Raw genomic sequence first — 21041 nt, forward strand, 5'->3', positions numbered from 1 at the left:
TTACTATAGCTGTGACCAATGGTGTTGTGAAGCACACAAAATGAATAAAGTGGCATCTATGTTTCTTTGCATGTTGCTAATGGAATTAATGTGCCTTAAGATATACAGTAAACACTTGTTGACAAATAAAGATTAAGATTTAAAAAAAATCTCTCTATAGATTGCTGAGATTTCTTTCTGTTGTGTAAATAAATTTGATGAAAAATGACCTTGGCCTCTGGAGAAGGATTCAGAGATGCACTACAGATCCCAGAGTCCTCTGCGCGAGGATGCGCTCCAGATCAGGAAGTGCCCATTCATTTTTTTGAACAGTTGTAATGTACCCATACCGCTCGGTTGATGTATTCTGATAGTTGATTGCTATTTGTGCTGCCATATGACAAGGAATTATCGTTTTAATTGTTCAGTCGGGCACAACATTTAATCGGTGCTGAGCTGTATATTAGGCCTATTTCTAGAGTCGCAGAGATCTCCGTTTCAAATCTGTGTGCGGTGTCAAACGCTAGTCATTTGGAGATAATGCAAATTTTCTGTCGTTTTGATTTCAGGATGCTCAGCATGTATTTTGTGATTTGTAGAGAATAGTCGTCAGCGTTTTGCTGAACGATTGTCTTTTTAACGATTGCTCTGAATTGGAAAATAGTGCAGCGTAGACCTGTGAATTGCTAGCTGGCTAGCATAAATTGTCTTATATAAAACATGGAATACCAGCAAACTGCAAATACAGTTGCAGATCACCTTCTGAGCTACAGCAAAGATCAGTCGGGATGGAAAGTCTGTAAAAAATCGGTGAGTACAATATATATTTTTGTGGTAAGTTCATATGTGATGCATTATAACGAGTTTGGTGACGTGTAATAGCGTGACATGACAGTGGTCCCCCTCCCCCCTGTTCCCTACTTGCTGATAAGTGCATAACCAAGATAACTTACACAGATTTGTTTTGGTATAGGGTGACACTGTTGTCTATTGGCGGCCATCCTCAGAATTTCCTGGCAATGTGTGAGTATTTGCATTTTCAAGTGTTTATTATGCTGTGCTTTGAAATATGATATGTGCATAAAGTGCATACTCGGCACACATGCACATGAATTCTGTCTCAGTAGGGTACAGTGAGTACAATTGCAAAACAACTGGATTGGATAACACACACACACACACACACACACACACACACACACACACACACACACACACACACACACACACATACATACCAATAACAGCCCTATATGAAAACCACACACACACACACACACACACACACACACACACACACACACACACACACACACGCAGACAGACAGAAAGACGCATTTGCACATGTATGTGCATACACACACACACACACACACACACACACACACACACACACACACACACACACACACATGCATATGCTTCTTTGTTAGGACCTTCCATTGACTCCAATGCATTTTACTATTCAAAACTAGTGAATGTTAACCTTAACCAAACAACAAAACAATATATTCATAGCAGTGTTTTCTTCTTAGGACCATGGTCTAGGTCCTAACTTTGTCATCAGGTCCTAATATGGTTCGTAATTTTACAGTTTCTAGTCCTATCAATGTAGCAAAACCCAAGAAAACAAACACACACACACACACACACACACACACACACACACACACACACACACACACACACACACACACACACACACACACACACACACACAGGTACAACTGCAGTCTGTGTAATCTACATCAATGTGTATTCCTGTAATCAACAGGTACAAAGGTGAGGGAGTTATTAACGCCTGTCCTGAGAAGGTATGGGAGTGCTTGAAGCCGGAGCCCAATGGCATTCGAGTCAAGTGGGACAGCAATGTCAAGAAGTTTGAGCTGCTCGAACAAATCACTGAGGTAAAGCCTGAGGCTGTTCTCAGAGCTGTCTCTCCTAATCTCCTCTTCAGGGTGTACATTTCTCTAAAGCATAGTTGTTAGCCAGTTAGCAACGTGGGTGGTTGCCAATGGGAAATTTCATTGCAAACAACAAAGTAGCTAATGTAGTTAGCAACTATGGGTTCGAGAAATGCACCCCAGGTTTGGTTATGTGGGTTTTAAGATAAAGCTACTGAACACTGCAGGAGGTGGAGACTTCAAAAACTGAAGAAAAAAAGCCTGCCTTATCACATATTTTTCACAGCAATGGTTCTGAAGTAGTTGATTATTAATAAGTCAACCACACATTATCACACATAATTATCACACATAATTAAATCAGTTGCGTGATGTGCACAGGCAGAAGGAAAGGCTTTCTACATGACTTTCACTTCTTGATCTCCACCTTCACAATGGGATGTCATTATGGCTTGTTGTGGCTGTGTATAATACAAGACACAATTTGTTTGCTGGAGTTGTCACAGATACCCAAAGTCCCTCTCCTCCTCAACTTTTCCAGCTAACAAATATTGTTTTGTACATTATGTATGATGTATGTATGTATGTATGTATGTATGTATGTATGTATGTATGTATGTATGTATGTATGTATGTATGTATGTATGTATGTATGTATGTATGTGTATATGGGCAGTCATGGGTGAGCGGTTAGGGCGTCAGACTTGCATCCCAGAGGTTGCCGGTTCGACTCCCGACCCGCCAGGTTGGTGGGGGGAGTAATCAACCAGTGCTCTCCCTCATCCTCCTCCATGACTGAGGTACCCTGAGCATGGTACCGTCCCACCGCACTGCTCCCCATGGGGCGCCACTGAGGGCTGCCCCCTTGCACGGGTGAGGCATAAATGCAATTTTGTTGTGTGCAGTGTGCAGTGTTCACTTGTGTGCTGTGGAGTGCTGTGTCACAATGACAATGGGAGTTGGAGTTTCCAAATGGGCTTTCACTTTTTCACTTCACATGTGTATGTATGTATGTTGTATATGTATTATTACATATTAATTCCTATGTTTCCCTCTCTACACACAGGACATCTCAGTCTGCCGAACTATAACTCCCTCAGCTGCCATGGGCATCATATCGCCACGAGACTTCGTAGATGTTATTTTAGTAAAGCAATATGAAGATGGCACCATAACATCAAATGGTGCGTAATGAAATGCCTTAATTTTTTATTAACACTTTTTTTATGTGTTTTTGTGCTCTTTTTTTAAGTAGAGATGCATTTTCAGGCTGTCCTTACTAAAATCCAGTGGATACATATAGACACTGTAATTTGCTGTACAGTATGCTGTATTCTATTGTTTCCCCATAGACAGCACTAAACATGTTCAGGTTAAACTTTATGAACATTGTAATGGAGCGCATAGTGTTAAATCATTAAAATGTGCTCTTGTTCTTTAACTAGATTTTGCTTTACCAGTTATTTCTGTATGTGCAGAATGAGTGAATCATTTGAATAATCCTCTCAGTTGAATCTTATGCCAGCACACCATAAGTCGGCCTGATGAGCCAAAATCACTTTTGAATGTAAATCCACTATCTAGTAAAGAGGGTTTTCCTCTGGTACAGTGATGTGAATAGACCTGCCCACACTTGCCAGGCAGGCAGAGTGAGTGCCTTGTCTGTCCGGTATTCACGCTCCGCTTTTGATTTTCGCAGCCACCCACATAGCACACCCTGAGTGTCCTCCCCAGGCTGGCTATGTCAGGGGCTTTAACCATCCTTGCGGGTGCTTCTGCGCTCCCATCCCCGGGTAAGTGGAGCTCCAGTCACTCACGCCACTCACGTCACAGTCACCTCAGCTTGACTCGGCTGGTCTGACTGGATGACTGACAGACTGACGTCTCTCATTATATCCTCCTTGGCTGCAGTTGCACTTAGCAGACAGGCAGTGGCAGCAGAGAGTCAGATACTTATACCTACATATTGTCATGTAGTGTAGTGCGAACAAGTACTGTATTTGCAGTCTGTTGTGTTGCAGTCTTGCAGACATACACTACCTTTTAATATGCTTGCTTAGGAACTATGGAGATGTTCATTCATAGTCACAAGAGTTATTTTGTAAGCAACTGGACTTTTTTGATGGGCAGTTCGGGGTATGTAGTTCAAAATTGTCAAACTGATTCAAGTGAAAGTAGCATACATCGAAAAAGAAGGAGGAGACTGTGGCCCTCCAGTTTCATTCTTTTTACAATTTTCAAGGCAACAAGAGGCCTGACCGACGCGATTCGACCTTCACGGTCTGAAAGCGGAGTGCCACAGTGTCCTTCTTCTTTTTTTGATTTTAACTTACGTCTGAAAAACTGGACTGATGTGCACCATGTCAAAGTCAAAAAGGAGCCTTGTGAGGCGTTGTGGCGCAGCACGCTAAGCCCCCCACATTTGAGCTTGCATGCCCATGGGGACCCCAGTTCGAGTCCGGACGGGATCCTCTCCCAGCCCTAACCCCAATTCTCTCTGCATCTCATTTCCTGTCTCCTCTCACATTATCCTAATAATAAAGGCCCAAAACCCCCCCAAAACATACTTTTAAAAAAAGCAGCCTTGTGATGATCTGTGGTCCGTGTCTTGTTGTGTCCTTCCCTCAGGGAGCCGGGTAAGACCCAGCTGATGACCTTCTTCCAGACGGACCTGGGGGGCTACCTGCCCCGCTCGGTGGTGGACTCCTTCTTCCCGTCCAGTATGAGTGAGTTCTACAACAACCTCACCAAGGCCGTCAAGTCCCTCAAATAGCACACTTCACAACAGCCGTCAGTCATCAGAGAAAATAACACAAGCATACACATACACAAGCACAAACGTGCGTGCTCTCTCTCTCTCTCTCTCTCTCTCTCTCTCTCTCTCTCTCTCTCTCTCTCTCTCTCTCTCTCTCTCTCTTTCTCTCTCTTTCTCTCTCTCTCTCACACACACACACACACACACACACACACACACAACTGTCCATCCAACTGTCAGCCAGAGATATTTTAAGGATATTTTTATGATTTAAGACCAGGAATATTTCTTAAAGATAAGGTTTTATTGTTAAGGGAACATTGTTTTTTCACCAGGTCAGTATACTGTATATGAAAAAAAAACATAAGGATTCTGTTACCTCTGACTTTGTATTAATCAACACACTTTGGCCAATGTTAGGAAATTATGTACTGTAAAAATATATTGATCTTTCGTTTTGTTTTACTGTATTTTTGTTTTCTTGTTTTTTTAATTATTGGACATTTGGACCAGAAAGGGAAATTATGATGAATTTTCTCCAATCGCACAAACTACACAGTCCTTTGCATTTCTTGTACAATATGAAATTCATTCCTTTTTTAATAGATAAGTCATATATGAGGCATGTTTGCGAAAATCTGCACAAATCATACGAAGTTGAGGCCAAGCCTCTATTTTCAAAACAACAACATTGTGATCATTGTATTCTCGTATGTATTTGTATTTCTCCTCAAATAGGAATGGCATGTTTCACACTACCCAGCTGCAGTCAAATAGACTGCCATCTCATCTATTCCTCTGTATTCCTCCATATAACAATTTATATATAACAGGTCATCCTTGACCCAGAAAGGGAAAAATGTTATGAGGCAAAGGGAAAAAACTGGGATGATTTAGCCAAATCACTCCTATTGGTTAATTGTGGTCACGTGACACATCACAGCAAATCATGTGAGAGGATGGAGGAGAGTGCTGGACATTCACTCTCTCGACCCACCTGTAGGTGTCAGGAACTCTTTTAGATCATCTTTCCTTTCTCAAATAATGATCAGGTGAAGCCATACGAATACAAATAATTATGTCATGCTGGTCATTCACCCTCGACCCACCTGTAATGTACGTGTCAGGAGTAGAGCCCTTTTAGATAAGCTTTGCTTTGAACTTACTCTCCCAACCCACCTGTAGTTTCCGTTTTACAAGTGCTGTCTCAAAGCATAATGACATAAAGGGAAGGAGTGCAAATAAATGTAAAGGGAGCAGTGAAGTGACCTTTGTACTTGTTTAACTAAACAAAACTATTTGACTGCAGCCAACATCCTTCGTAACCACCCTAATTGTTTCTTGTTTACATTTTAGTAAAAAAAATAATAAACTGACAAAATAATTGGAAAGGGAATGGAACGATGTGTTTATAGACATTCCCCATATGGCTTTGTTTGTTTGTTTGTTTGTTTTAACCTGCTGAATGAGCAGTCATGTTGTGTGTTGTGTGTCAATGGACTCGCTCTCATCTGGGAGGTGTGTCCACTGCCATTCACACTGTGATCAATGCGCTAGTTCAACATAAGGGAGCATGACTGTCTGTCCGTGTGTCCTGTCGGACCTCGTGTATGTTTGTGTGTGTCTGCATCGCTCAGTGTTGTGTACTGTAACGTCAGTGATATGCATGATTCTTCAACATGGTTGCAAAAAAAGAAAAAGAGAAGAGCCATATGTGTGGATGCCAGGTGTCGCCCTGGTATCCCATCAAACCTTTTTTGGTAACTCTTTCTATGAAGTATTGTATTCACAGCACTTGTATTCATTTCGCACATTCAGGAGGGCCTATGCATGCATAAAGTGTATAACATTCATATTACAGCCATATTACTATCAAATTATAATATGGCATATACCCTCTTCTAACTTCAAATAGCAATGCATTCTTATGCATTGCGTTATATAAAGCTTCACCTGCATATGAGAGCGGTACTGAGCTTACATAAATAAGTGAATATGAATACTTCAACCCTTATTAAGATTTATAAAAACATTTGTAACCTTTTTTGAGTGTGTTGTCCCTTTATGAATTTTATGAATACAGTAGTCATTGAAAGGGTTACCAGCTTTTCGTTTTCGTTACTGCCTGCCTTTCATAGTTGCATTCTCTTTGAAATTACTCTCTTTTCCATTGCCTTGTTTGTGTGCCAGAGCCAATTGATATTTTTTTTTTTAGTTGTTAGAATTTGAGTCTGTTTGAATTTGTCCTCAGCCTTTCGCCACCTAGTGCTCTCAGTGGCTCTCAAAGTCATCACTAGTAATAATTTCAGTCATCTGTTGGCGATGGGTTGATTGTTCCAGTCCGTGTTGAATGCGGTGTTCTGACAATTCCTCCACACTGAAATCGATTGCTGCTATGGAAAGTGACTTATAGTATGTACTGTTGTTAACTTTGAAAGCTTGATAACTTGCTGGTACCTTGACAGAAACAATCAAATCACTTATGAATCACTTCTTGAGATTTTTTTTGTATTTCACCAGCATCCGTAATAAAACGAAATGCCACCACCAGGTGCAGGAGTTTGACTTTGTATCCTCTGTACACAGTGTAAATATGCAGTCAACATTGTGCAGTTAACTCATGGTTAATTAATTTCATCCAGAAATACAAAGTTTGAATAAGCTTTATTGTATTTTTTTAATTTCATTTTGTGCAAAAAATAATGTAACAGTGCTGCACATAACACATATATTATGTCGACTCAGATGGGTAGCATTTGGTGTCCGAGACACTTTCAGTAATATTAATTATTCACGTCATAAAAACGATCACTAATAAGATTACAGGCACTTCTATAAGCGCTGGACCCATCACACTGTTGGACAACTCAGTCTTTGGTCTACTCTGGAGACGATGTTCAGTCACGTGTATACTGAGGTGTGTTGTTTTATGACAACCTGCATAAAGTTTAACGGTAGGGACACATTAGACAGGTCATCAGCTGGGAAAATTAGGCCTTTTGTCCTACCGCACTTTTCTCTGTGGATTACTGACCAGAAGGCCTATTGGAAGAAATTTAAACATGGGGCCACGTCAATTTTTGCTCAGAATTCAATATGGCCGCCATTTTCCAAAATGACTTGTTTTCATGCATTATTACATTGTACTATAAGGTGTTATTCATGAAAGATGAACTACTTTCAGCACTATTCTGTCCTATTTCCTTACATACATGTTTACAAAGGGTGACTAATTTAAAACAAATGAAAATAAAGTTGGCCACCTTGCAATATCCAAAGGAAAGTGCTGAAAATAATGATTGAAATGTACATAGAGAGTCTATGGCTGGGAAAATAAGGCTTATTGTCCTGTCAGGGTTTTCACAGTGGATTACAGACCAGAAGGCCTATTGAAAAAGATTGAAAAAACTTGGGGCCATCTATGTCCTCCAAAACTCAAAATGTTCTCTGTTTTTCAGAATGGCAGACTTTCACACATTTTTCTCAATACTGTAAGGCCATAATTATCAATAAAGATTACCTATTTTTCAGTTAAATTGTCCTATCTCCTTACAGACGTATAAAGGTTGTCTATAAAAAGGCATGAATATATATATCTCGCCACTTTGAAATATCCAAAGGAATGTTGTCAAATGATTGAATTTCACAAACACAGTGGACTGCTGAAAAAAGGCATATTGTCCTGCCAAACTGTGTGTGTGTGTGTTTGTGCGTGTGTGCGTTTGTGTGTGTGTGTGTGCATGCGTTTTTGTGTGTGTGTGTGCGTGTGTGTGTGTGTGTGTGTCTGAGTGTGCTTTTCTGAAGTGTGTGTGGCCAGTGTGCTTCTTTACATACACTGACATAGACACAGTAGACCGGGTGTGTGTGTGTTGGGTGGGTAGGGCGGACCGAATGATGTGGAGGAGCGGGGGGATGAATGAGGGGGTGAGCGGGGGTAGGGGGTTGGAGTGGGGGGGTGGAGGGGAATGAGTCGGGTTGAATTAGGGGGTGGGGGAGGCAGATAGTGTGTGGGGGGATGAATGAGGTGATGGGGGGAATAGTATGTGGCGTTCAGGGGGGGCAGAATATAGTTTGTGTGTATGTGTGTGTGTGTGTGGGTGGGGTGGGGGGGGGTAAGTTGAGTCGGGGGGGGGGTGTTGACTGCCAAAGTTTTCACATTGGATCGGGGGTGGGCGAGTATTTTTGTGGGGGGGTGGGGGTGGGGGGAGAATGAGTCAGGGGGGGTGAGCGTGGGGGGCAGAATAGTGGGGGGTGAGTGACGGGTGGGGGGGCAGAATAGTGTGTGGGAGGGAGATGAGTGAGAGGGTGGGGGAGGCAGAATAGTGTGTGGGAAAGACACTGTAGAGCGGGGGATTTGCGCGGGCACACACGCACGTACACTCACCCTTGCTTTTTGTCTGCCATTCTGAAAAACAGAGAACATTTTTAATTTTGGAGCACATTTGAGATGGCAACCAGCTGGTGAATCTTTTTCAATAGGCCTTCTGGTCTGTAATCCACTGTGAAAACCCTGCCAGGACAATAGGCCTAATTTCCCCAGCCATAGACTCTGTATGTGCATTTCAATCATTATTTTCAGCACTTTCCTTTGGATATTGCAAGGTGGCCAACTTTATTTTCATTTGTTTTAGTTTAGTCAAGCTTTGTAAACATGTATGTAAGGAAATAGGACAGAATAGTGCTGAAAGTAGTTCATCGTTAATGAATAACACCTTATAGTACAATGTAATAATGCATGAAAACAAGTAATTTTGGAAAATGGCAGCCATATTGAATCCTGAGCAAAAATTGACGTGGCCCCATGTTTTAATTTCTTCCAATAGGGCTTCTGGTCAGTAATCCACAGAGAAAAGTGCGGTAGGACGAAAGGCCTAATTTTCCCAGCTGATGACCTGTCTACATAGATGTGAATTTGGCCAAGCAGGGCGAACTTCACCATTCATTCCTATGAGAGGCGAAAGCAAGTGAACAGGAGCGAAGTGAAGCGAAATTATTAAACCAAGTTTAATATTATGCAAATGAGGAGCAGTTGGTCTGCGGCAGCCCAATCAAAACAAGAACATATCTGTTCCATTCCATTTGATTCGCCGCGACGACTCGATGACGATTGAGCTGTCAGAATGGAACACTGAATTTCGCTTCTCTTCGCCTCTCTCCTTTCGCCTGCTATGTGTCCCTACTGTAAGTTGGTACTGTATGTAGACTAATTTTCTAAGACAGTATCTCAGGCTCCAAATCGAATCACAGTTGTGACTTACCTCTGTTATTAATAATACTTAAGGCATTATCCTGACTGAGAACTCAATAGTCCATGGTTAAATATATATATTATATATATATATTTCTTTTTTTCTAATACTGAATGTTCTGTACATATAGTCTGTGCAAATCTTAAGATTTAAAAAGAGGAAAACTTTGACATTGATCAAGTTCCTCAATCATCCCTGAACATGAAAAATGCACCGCATGTTAAAGTGCTTATGGAGAATCTACTCTCACCAGTTAGTGACAATATGTATCCTTTCTCACACAAACATACACTAAAAACCCCTTGGATCAGTGACGCAACTGGACAAGCAGACTAAGTATAAGCATCTTCAAGTGAAGATCAATTGCATCAACATCTCATACAAGCAGGTAATTGGAGTGCTTGGGGCTCTCAAACTTGGTCCAGGAAGACAGATGCTGAGGCACTCAAGGTTGCAATTTTTTTACTTTTTTATTTGGCTACAATGCCTACGCGTTTCGGGCCTTATGGCCTTTGTCAGGGCTTATCGCGTAGGCATTGTAGCCAAATAAAAAAGTTAAAAAATGTTAACCTTCAGTGCCTCAGCATCTGTCTTCCTGGACCATGCATCAACATCTTCCTCAATTATGAATCAAATACGGTACAAAATCTCTTTTTTGTCTTCTAAGTACAGTAGCTTGAAACATCAACAGATGCAGTGATGTTTGGTCGCGTGCAGTGGTTCTCAACCTGCACCCCATTCATAATTCATTATAATTAGGCCAAATTAAAAAAAATTCATGGACATGGAGTTATTGATGATTAATATCTCGAGCACGAGTCATTGCAATTAATCACTTAAATTTTTTTTAGTGCGTATACATGTACTGTAGATCTTTGGGTCGTCTTGGGCACAGGCAAGGGGGCCTTTCAGAAATAAGGTTACTGTACACTCTCAGAAATAAAGGTATAGAACTCATTGCTGTGGCAGTACCCTCAAGGGGGGTACCATTGCGTCGCTTGGGTGGTACCTTAAAAAAGAGGTGACAGATGCACATTGGTCGACAAGAAACTGCACAAGGTTGCAAGAAACTGAACGCAACTCATTTTTGGGGTATCAATCAAGCCCCTTGTAGGGCGGTACTGCCACAGCGACGAGATCTGTACCTTTATTTCTGAGAGTCTAAGAACCACTAACGTATAACGTGTGAGAGGAATGTGTAGAATCACTCCGCTGAGTCCTTCGCCACTTCCTGCTGCTCTTCTCTCTTGCGCCTCAGGATGGCCGTGAAGGGGCCCTCTGGTAGGGCCTTGATCAGGTTCCAGGCCTCCAATCGCGACAGGCCCTGCAGCACTGTGCCTGCCACCTGCAGTACCTCATCGCCAACCTGCATCCCTCTCTGCTCAGCAGCCCCGCCTGTGGGTCAGAGGCAGAACTGTTAGCCAGGCACAAGTGCGTGAAGCTTGTGACATACCGAATGGCAAGCCTATTCAAATGGAGGCCCTTGGAACAGATGCGGCCATTGGATGGCAAGGTTCTGACCCCCCATACGATCTCTAACACTTTAGGTTGGGGATATCTCTCCTATGCATTCACATGAAAGTGAAATCTTATCTAAAACAGTCTCATAAATAAACCATCCTAATGGCTACTAAGAAATAGAGAGGCGAATATCTGTTCTGTCTGAAAAGATTTCCACTTGCTTCACACCCTAACCTCGGACATCATGCTGCTCGCTGTTATACAGATTCTATGTCCGGCCCCTTCACGTGAAGGAATTTGAAAAACTGGACCTCAGTGACTTTTAATTGAATACCCCTGCCGTATGTGCAACTGTTCTGACACAAGATGACCACATACACGTATTTGACAGTAATACATGAATGAAAATTGTTTATATGAAGAATATAACCAACCCAAGAATGTTAAAAAAAAATCACCATAGCAGTGCTTTATAAGCATTGGCCATTGCAGTCCTTTTGACAACAATGACGCGATATCCAGCTAAGATGTATGTACCTTTGAAGACCCTGCTGATGGTCAGGGGTCTGTCTCCGTGGATGGAGCCCTTTCCCCCCTCCAGGCTGAATCCAACTCCCCCCGCATTCTTCTCCGTCTCCAACGTCACTATATCACCTGTCTCATCCGCTAGTGAAGAAAGGAAGCAGGGGTGGGGATAGCACAACAGCAACATCTGGTGAGAACTTCCCTTATAAAATGGAGATTGTTTTTGTTGAATTAGGGCTTAATGTAGAGTGCCACACTTACAGTAACGCTAAATTTACTCAAAAGCATTAGTGGATAAACTGCGTTATAAAATAAAAAATCCTGCTACACTATGTACTCATTCTACCAGTGTTCCCAACACAGGCAATTTCATCATTCAGCCCATTAGTGTGCTAGATAGGATCAGTTGGAACACATTTTTCAAGATTTTTGTCCGACAGCACTGAAATAACCTACTGTAGCAATTAGTGAGTAAGTAAGTGTGAAGATCTGGGAGTGGTTGGGGGTCGCTATTCTCTGTCTGTAACCTCTTGGGATCAGGGGGTTGAAGGTTCAAATCGTGCCTTGATCGTTAGCATAAACGTGTGGCCTCCCTACACCTGCATCCATGGCCAAAGTGCCCTTGAGTGAGGCCCCAAAAATAACCGTAAGCTGCTTTGGATAAAACTGTCAGCTAAGTGTAATGTAATGTAATATAAGGTAATGTAACTCACTTGTGAAGCTTACAGCGCCACCACCAGTACTGGAGTCGTTATTGCCACTGCCGGCTGCCCCATCTCCATCCCTGCTCTTGCACACCACTACCACGGCCTGCCGCAGGCTGCGCGCCTGTCTCAGTGTTGCCGTGGCGTCGTTATGGGTAACATTCTTTAGCGTCTGCCCGTTGATTGACAGCACCTCGTCACCCTTCTCGATGGTGCCCTCCTGTGCAGCCAGCCCGCTCGGAAACACCCGGTGCACCTGTGTAAAAAAACACACACACACACACACACACACACACACCGATACTGTAATGTGATGTGATTGTGTGATGCTGTGCTATCATGCTTTGTTGTGGTGGTGGTGGTGGTCGTGTGGGTGTGTGTGCGTGCGTGTGTGTCTGTCTGTACCTCTGTGTCTGTGTCTGTGTGTGTATCAAGGGAATGCTGTCACTCACAGTGGTGGCTTTGTTCTCCAGGTCTATGCCCCCCGCAATGCTGAAGCCCAGCCCAGCTCCCTCCTCCTTGTGTAGGATCACCACGTGGATGTCTTCCAGTTGCTGCATGGATCGATGGAGAGACAGAATCAGGCCACGTTTCACATTTTTCAGGATTCACAGGAATCTTCTCGTCAGCAACCTCAGAGAGAGAATCCCACTTGAGATTCGTACAGGCTCAGTCCTCAACACGAGGGAGAATCGCTTGAGAGATTCACGCGTGTGTGCTCATGTGAGACAGTTGTGTGTGTTTTGTGAGCATGTCGTCCTGGTGGTATTTTGGAGTCCTATTAGCAGTGTTTTAAAAGCAAAAAAAATGTGTGTTATGTAACGTGTTGGAGTATCATCGGCATTCATTGAGAGATTAGAGGTCTATGTTCTTGAAAATAACAGCTGGCTGCGCTACGACTTCCAGATGGCTCGGTGTGTCTCTGAGCCGCAGAGCAGTTTTGTGCCTGAGTCTGAGGGCCAGAGGGGAGAAGAGAAAAGGGGGAAGAACACAATCCAACACAGCAATGCTGTTTCCTCGCCTCCAACTCAGCCCTCACACCCACACAAACACCCACCCACACAGATGTGCGCATGCATACACACACACACACAACCCTCTCACAGTCACAAACACACATACCCACATGTGAATAAAAAAATATGCGCGCGCACACACACACACACACACACACACACACACACACACACACACACACACACACACACACACACCAGACACTCACTAAACGCTGCCTATTCAGCTAACCCATCCCCACCCTGACAGTGGGTGGATGGTTGGGTAGGTGGATGGATGGACGGAGGGACGGCTGACTATTAGCCTCCACCCACCCACTCCTGTCCTGAGTGTCATGGAGTGGAGCCGTGTGGCATGGAGCACAAGCATGGCTGGCAGTGCCAGTGCAGTAGGTTGGATCTGTCAGCTTTCTAATTGGCACGGGTGAAAGTAAACAACTCTGCAGTAGAGAGTGGTGCCGTAGAGAGAGAAGAGAGAGGGACAGAAGAGAAGAAGAAAGAGGGATAGAGGAGAAGAAGAGAGAGGGAGAGGAGAGAGGGCTAGAAGACAGCGAAACTAGATGTGGAGAGAGGGATAGAAGAGAGGAGATTGGTAGAGGAGAGGGACACTAGAAGGAAGAGAGGAGGGTGATGACACATCGAGTGTGGAAATGTCTGCAGATGTTCTTTTTAGCTGCAATCCAAATGGTCTTCAGAGATAGAGGGAATGAAGAGAGAGAGACTTCTGCATGGAGAGAGACTGAGGGTTTTGATTACCGCACCACACGGAAATGAAGGCAGAAACACAATACACACAGTCTTTTCTCTCTCTCTCTCACTCCCTCCCTCCCTTCCTCCTCCCTAAAAGCTTTTTTCGCTTTCTCTTTTTCTTTCTCTTTTTTTTCCTTTCCTGTAGGTATAGTACATACACACACTACTCTCTCGCGCTCTTCCGCCACTGCCAAGAGGGTTTTCAAATGCCAGCTGCACTCTGTCTTCGAGGCTAATGGTCCCAGTAGTGACATAACCGAGGCACGCCTGGCTCCCGTGGCGGCACCATGGCACGGCTTACAGGGTATTAAATAATAAAACACTCATTTGGCTTTTGAACCATGATTCTGGCGTATCGATAAACTACAACGCCACAGAAAGCCCAGTGGGGTCCTCGGAGGTGTTTGCGTTCTCACACTGCATAATTGATGATGGTAATAGCAGTGTACTGAAAACATAGCCTACCTGATGGCATTCTACGTATGTAGCAAACTATGCACAGTATTGAGCTGTGCTAAAAAGTTGATAGTAATAATAATAATAATAATTTTGTTTTATATAGCGCCTTTCAAAACACCCAAGGACGCTTCACAGAGTGTTGTGTTGGAAAGTGTGAGTGTGTGTGCGCGTCAGTGTGTGAGCGTGTGTATGAATGCATGTAAGTGAAAGTGCTTGTGGAACTAGCAGCCATAAGCCGCTAGGAAGAGTTGTGTCTTAAGGTGTTGCTTAAACATGGCCAGTGAATGGGCATTCTGGATGTGGTCGGGCAGATTGTTCCAAAGAAGTTAAGTATTAAGTATTATTGCATACATAAAATCATCGCCACTTTTACAGCTGCTGTAGAACCATGCCTTCCTGTGTGAGCCTTTTGCAGCAGCCTGTCCTTGCAGTGTGACTTCTATTTTGAAGGGGCACACTGAGCAGTGATTACTGTTTGGCCTGTGCAAAGTAACTTATCTACCACTACGTTAGTGTTACCAAGATGAGATGCAGAAAAGGTATACGGAAGAGCATGTAATATCTTTATATATCCTTGTATGTACGTATTATACTTGTATATCATATGTGCAGGGCCGCTGACAGCTTTTGCTGGGCCCGGGACAAAGTAATCTGAAAGGGCCCCCTACCCAATACATACAATGTAAATGGGACCCAAGTCTGGGCCCCCAATCTCCCTGGGCCCAGGACAACATACCCCTTTGTCCCCCCTGTCGGTGGGCCTGCATATGTGCAACAACAGGCTCGCATTTATCTCTCTAAATATTTATTTCATTTAAGGTGCACTGTGTAGGATGGTGGCCAGAGTAGGTATATATAAGTTGATCTTTTCATGAATATTTACAAAGTAATAAACTAACATTTAGTAGTATGACCAAAGTAGAGTACGCTTTGCAGCTACAAATGTCTTTTATCTGGAAATTCAAACCAGAAGATCCCCCTTTTCATGTTTGAAAAGTCCTATTTTCCCAGTCATAATTAACACTTAGAATTTTATGATGGTGGTAAGTTTTCTTGAAAAAAAGGTAACCTTTGTGAATGGGCAGCATGAATTCTGGAAATAAACTACCAAAAATCTTACACAGTCCACTATATACAATATACTAAGAGAGCTTACGGGAATACCACAATATGCCAGTGCAGGCTTACTTTGAGAGTTTCCTCATCTAGTGCCTGGGCATCCTCTATCATGCGGTCTATCTCGTCCTGGGGCAGGGCCGAGATCATGGACTGGGCACAGGTGGGGGGAGGCCTGTTTTCCTCAACGCCATCAGACTCCAAACGCCCATCAGACTCCAAACGCCCAATGGTGCACTCCCTGATCTGGGCCAAGCTGTAGGCACAATGTAAGATACAAACACACACACACACACAATGACACACAATGATACACACACACACACACACACACACTGCACAGGCCTTGCACTCTTAGGCCATGCAATGTGCTATCGGAGAATGTCGAATGGAAACATGCTAAGGCAATTAGGTGCATCTGTTCAAAGCATTCCACCAAGAGTAATGGTGGCAGCAGTCATTGTGTCTACAGTGTGTGTGTGATAACACATTTTGTCGATTGGCAAATTTTTGTTTAGCCTCTGTAGATAACTGCTAAACCTCTGCCAAGTAGTTAAGATGCAGAACAGGAACTACAGATAAGAGATAAGAGCATCTGCTTCATCTTACAGACAATGCAAACGCTGAATTTCCTCCTTGAGCTTTACTATATAGTAAGTGAGAACATTGGGCCTTGTCCGTGGCTCTAAACTTGAAAGGGCTGGGCCTTATCTCAATCTCTGTTACCTATGGTGACTGTCTTGTCTGATCTATGCTGTAGTGAAGCACATGAGACAAATGTTTTAAATAACTCGTGCCCACTGTTGCAACAGTCTTAGTGGTGTCATTTTGTGTCGACATCATCTACATCATCTCTATATTCATGCATACATTACGGAGAATCCCCTCTACACAGTCTTATCTGATAAGTGTCATAAGGAAACATGGAAAACACATTACATGTGTATTCATGCATACCTCACAGAGAATCCCCTCTCACTGCCGTCACCCGCAGGGGACATGGGTGCCTTGTCTGTGACTGCAGTCTCCACATCCTCCGAGTCTGGTCCCAAGGCAGCAGGCAGAGGGTTGGGGACCCGCACACAGGGTGACTGGGGCAGGGACTGCATGGACCGCATGAGAGCATGGGACACCTGGTTGCTGAAGGAGAGAATCCTGCCCAGACTCTCGCCATCCAGGCCTCTGAGAGTGGTGCCGTCTGTGGGTGGAGAGGCATTCAAGGGAAGGCTACGGGTCCTCAGGATGGCCTCTTCTCTGGAGCTCACTATCCTGTCAGGGAGGGCGGTCTTGGAGCTGCAGGATCTTCTGGGGTAGTGAGTCGATGGAGATGATGACTCTGGATCTGTGGTAGCAGAAGCTGCTTCCTGGTCCCCTGAGGGGGCACTTTCCTCATCTGGGGAGGTGGTGGTGGAAAGGTCCTCTGTGGCCTCCTGATTGTGCTCCGGAGAGGTTCTAGAATCGTTTGATTCTGAGTCTGTTGTGGGTTCCTCAGATGGCTGTTCCGGAATCTCCTCTGCAAGCTTCCCTGGGGTTACCTCTGGAGTTGGTGATTGTACTGAAGTGACCTCTTCAGTTGGTGTCTGTTTTGGGCCCACCTCTCGGGCTGGTGACTGCAGCGGAGTGACCTCAGGAGATGACGGCTTAGAAGTCTCCTCTGTGTTGACAACAGTGGCAGGCTGGGTCTCCTTTTTATCAACAGAGCTTTTTGAAAATGTCGAGCTCCTTCCTGTGTAGCCTGCATCAGAGGAAACTGGGCTGGTGGTGGTGTGGCGGCTAGTTCTCTCTACCGCAGAGAGTGAATTTGGAGCAGTCACTCTCCTACTGCCACCCCGATCACCGGCCTCTGGGCTGGAGAAAGTCTCGAAAGAACTGATCTTCTGCTTGATCGACAAGTTTGATGGCGTAGATCTAAGATTTATGCCAAACGTCCTGCTCACGCTTGGGTTCTTGTTGTCTGCAGGTTTCGTCTGCTCCTGAGGAAGTAGTTGCCCGTTGTTCTTTTTCAGGCTTTTGCGGAACCATGTAGGTTTGGGGGCCACGGGGGGGCCCTTTTTACCACCGCCGGGGGAGTCCTCTGGATTGGTTGCGGTTGGGCTGCTCTGCTCTGGCGACGACTCAGCGACCCCATTACTGTCTGCCTCCATTGTTCCTGTCACCTCACACTCTGTGTGTGTGTCGGCCATAGTGGTAGTGGTGTGTGTGGGGCTGGTCTGCTGCTGGTTCTGGTTCTCCGGGCTATCACAGAGCCTGACCCAGGGGTCCTGCAGATGATCCGAGGTCACCTCTGCACGGGCCTGGCGCCTCAGGCCGACCCTGCGGATCTGGTTCTGGCAGGAGCGGTGGCTGGGCGACTGGTTATCTAGAACAAAAGGCAAGAACAGTGTTAACAACCTAGCGTGCAAGTGCATTAAATTATGACCATCACTGACATTTGATGGACTAGTTTGCATTCAGGGGTTGGCTATAGTCAATGAATCTTGTACTGTGTAAATTCTGTATGCAAAACAGGAAAGGATGAGGCAGACATCATTGACTGCTGTGCATGATGAAGACATATAGAAATAGATGTTGTAGAACAGTTGTTTCACAATAAATCACTAAACATAAATTCACAATCTGTAAAGTTGACATGTTTGGTATTCCCCAACCCGCACACTACAGTGCGCCCATACCTGCTTCTCCCAGTGGTATTTCTTCTCGGTTGGAGGAGTCGATGGCATCACAAGTGTCGAGGGCTGCGCTACTAAGAGCTGTTTTAGTTCCCCCTGAGTGCTCGCTCGTTTCCTGTAACGCAAACAGGAAATGAGAAAATGATCTTGTCACCGTTTGTGCGCAGACCACAAAAAGGTGTAGTAATGCAGCCGTCTAGCTTGGCATCCCACATGCATCACCAGGCAGCAACTCGATACAAAACACATCAACATGCTCGCTCTCCAAGCCCAGCAGCAAAAACAAAGTAATAATACCTCAGGATGCCATCCCACTTTGTCGGCAACCGACGGCACATAACTCACATTTAAATGGATCACAAAAACAAATCAGGCCATAACTCAGTTTTCGGTGCAAAAAAAGAGACAATTGACGTGCAACAAACATCATTCAATAAAAAAGAAAAAAGGAAAACAAGAAATACACCAATGTGATGTGAACATACATGTTTAAACACTAGCCTTGAAAACTTTACCAACGCTTTGTATATACTGCAGAAAAACTTCAAGCATGTGGAGAAATAAAACATATATTGACATTAGTGGCTACATATGCAATACATAATGGATATAGTGATTAGGCCTATATACTGTACAATGGATATTGAACATAATGCATCCTCTCCACAGTAAGGATGACTGAAAACAGTAAGGATGACTGTACGGGAACTGTCTGGACATGGTCTGTGTGGTTGAAAAAAGACGCATAAAAGATGCAAATGACGATAGACTTTATGCTGCGTGTGGTTGAAAGATGTTGTCGTCTGTGCTGCGGCTGAGTTGCTGAAACTGCCAGCTTGTCTCAAGCAACGCCTCATTTCGGTCGCTAACCATATAAGGGAAACTGCCTTGTGACAAACCTTCTTCCTCTTTTCACAGGCTATGTGGCTCTGTGTGAGTGACGATAGTCATCACAATCACAACATTTCTGCAGGAACTGTAGCCAATACCCTGAAGTAACATCTCATTAGATTATTAAAATTAAAAGTAGACTTCATTCTGTCTTGTTAATCTGAACGTATGACATATACTGTAATGTACCAATCAGCTTGCGACAAATACCTTGGAATCTGAAAACGTATGTTTTCAAAGTTCACCTCTTTTTCACATACACAATTACAGCAGTGTATGTTTTTGCAGTGAAATGTGTGGTGTTTGTTTACCAGGCAGTTGGTATGCGAGGGCAGCAGGTCCTCCTCTTTGACAGGTGAGCCGCGGCTGGATCCACTGCTATTACTCATCTCCTCACTGGTCACGTCCTCCTGCCTGCAGTACCTCTTCGGCCGGCCAGGGGGCCTCGGCCTGCTGCACCCCCTCACTACCCCCATGTCCTCCTCATTGAGGCCCTGCTGACATGTGACGTTGGCGGGGCAGTTGTACGGTATGTTGTAGTCGTCATCGCTGTAGGTGGGGGTCAGTCTGTTGCTGCTGCCGGGGACGAGCTCTGGTCGTGGGATGGAGGTGGAGATGGTGGTGGTGGAGGAGGCCACGGAGGCATCCATGCTGTGTACGCGGGACACCAGGTCGGGGTGGGGGTGTTGTTGTTGTGGGTGGGGGTGGGTGGATGTGCCGCCGCCGCGCTGGCTGTAGGCGCCCTCGCTACAGGAGCGGGTCATGACCTTCTGACCCCGGCGGACGGAGTGCTGGCTGAAGCTGCGCTCGGGGCATCGCTCGCACTTCTGCTTGCCATGGGGGCAGGAGTCTTGTCTCTTTAGGCCTGGGGCAAGGGGGTACACAATAGGACACAATGAATTCCAGTGACTTTTAGTGACTTTTTGTGAATGTTTCAGTGGCTTTCAACACATTTCACCCCACACTTCTATGTGCAAAATTGGCACTGTGCATTTAGGCACAGTAGCCTATGTGAAATTGTCATTGAAGCCAATGCAAAACTCAGCTATGATTTGATCGTTTATGCGTAATATACAGTACAATGGTACAACAGTAAGCAACATATCAGAAAACGGAAAAAGCAAGTGCAACTGAGGTCATCTAATGCGTTCCTTCCTCAGGCTTGAACCCACGAAAAAGCATTTTTGACTTAAGAGGAAGTCATCAAAAAGACCAAGACAGCCAACAGAATTTCAGTAGAGAAAGTATCCACTTTAAGTGTCGAGGGGGATGTTTATGAACGTTCCAGTGCCAAAGAATGCTAAATCTTATTTGTCACACAAGGGATGACACCACTCGGAGTGGGAGGAGGCATATGGGGGTGCAATTGTTGTGTGCGGAGGACTCTTTAATTAACTGTAGCAGCAGCCAGCAGCAGTTAAGAGTTTGAGGTAAAATACATCGCATAGCTTTTGCGGAAGGGAGAAAGGGAGGAAGAGAAAAGCAGACCCAATGTTTAATTTGTGAAATATATGCACAGCCGCTGCCAGCTAAAGCTCAGTATTGTTTATTGTTTGGATGGAA

At 44.4% G+C, this 21041-nt stretch overlaps 2 protein-coding genes across 3 annotated transcripts in view; one reads left to right on the forward strand and one right to left on the reverse strand.

Moving 5' to 3' along the window:
• Positions 1 to 308: 308 nt before the first annotated feature.
• Positions 309 to 7185, forward strand: stard5 (StAR related lipid transfer domain containing 5). The gene is made up of 6 exons (XM_063188956.1): positions 309 to 789; positions 953 to 1002; positions 1754 to 1886; positions 2950 to 3067; positions 3583 to 3676; positions 4512 to 7185. The coding sequence occupies exons 1-6, from the start codon at positions 700 to 702 to the stop codon at positions 4654 to 4656; spliced, it is 630 nt and encodes a 209-aa protein (XP_063045026.1). The 5' UTR covers positions 309 to 699; the 3' UTR covers positions 4657 to 7185.
• Positions 7186 to 10467: 3282 nt separating this feature from the next.
• The window catches only part of il16 (interleukin 16), a 33582-nt gene continuing 23008 nt past the window's right edge, over positions 10468 to 21041 (reverse strand). The window contains exons 15-22 of one of the 2 annotated variants that reach the window (XM_063189049.1): positions 19790 to 20343; positions 18591 to 18702; positions 16876 to 18277; positions 15991 to 16174; positions 13030 to 13131; positions 12587 to 12833; positions 11886 to 12014; positions 10468 to 11282 (exon numbers count right to left, since the gene is read on the reverse strand). In XM_063189049.1, the coding sequence (XP_063045119.1) occupies positions 11092 to 11282; positions 11886 to 12014; positions 12587 to 12833; positions 13030 to 13131; positions 15991 to 16174; positions 16876 to 18277; positions 18591 to 18702; positions 19790 to 20343 (2921 nt within the window). In that variant the 3' untranslated portion in view covers positions 10468 to 11091. The other variant, XM_063189050.1, reaches the window with a different exon arrangement.

The sequence above is a fragment of the Engraulis encrasicolus genome, chromosome 22 (assembly GCF_034702125.1).
Source record: "Engraulis encrasicolus isolate BLACKSEA-1 chromosome 22, IST_EnEncr_1.0, whole genome shotgun sequence".
In the NCBI taxonomy this organism is placed as follows: domain Eukaryota; kingdom Metazoa; phylum Chordata; class Actinopteri; order Clupeiformes; family Engraulidae; genus Engraulis; species Engraulis encrasicolus.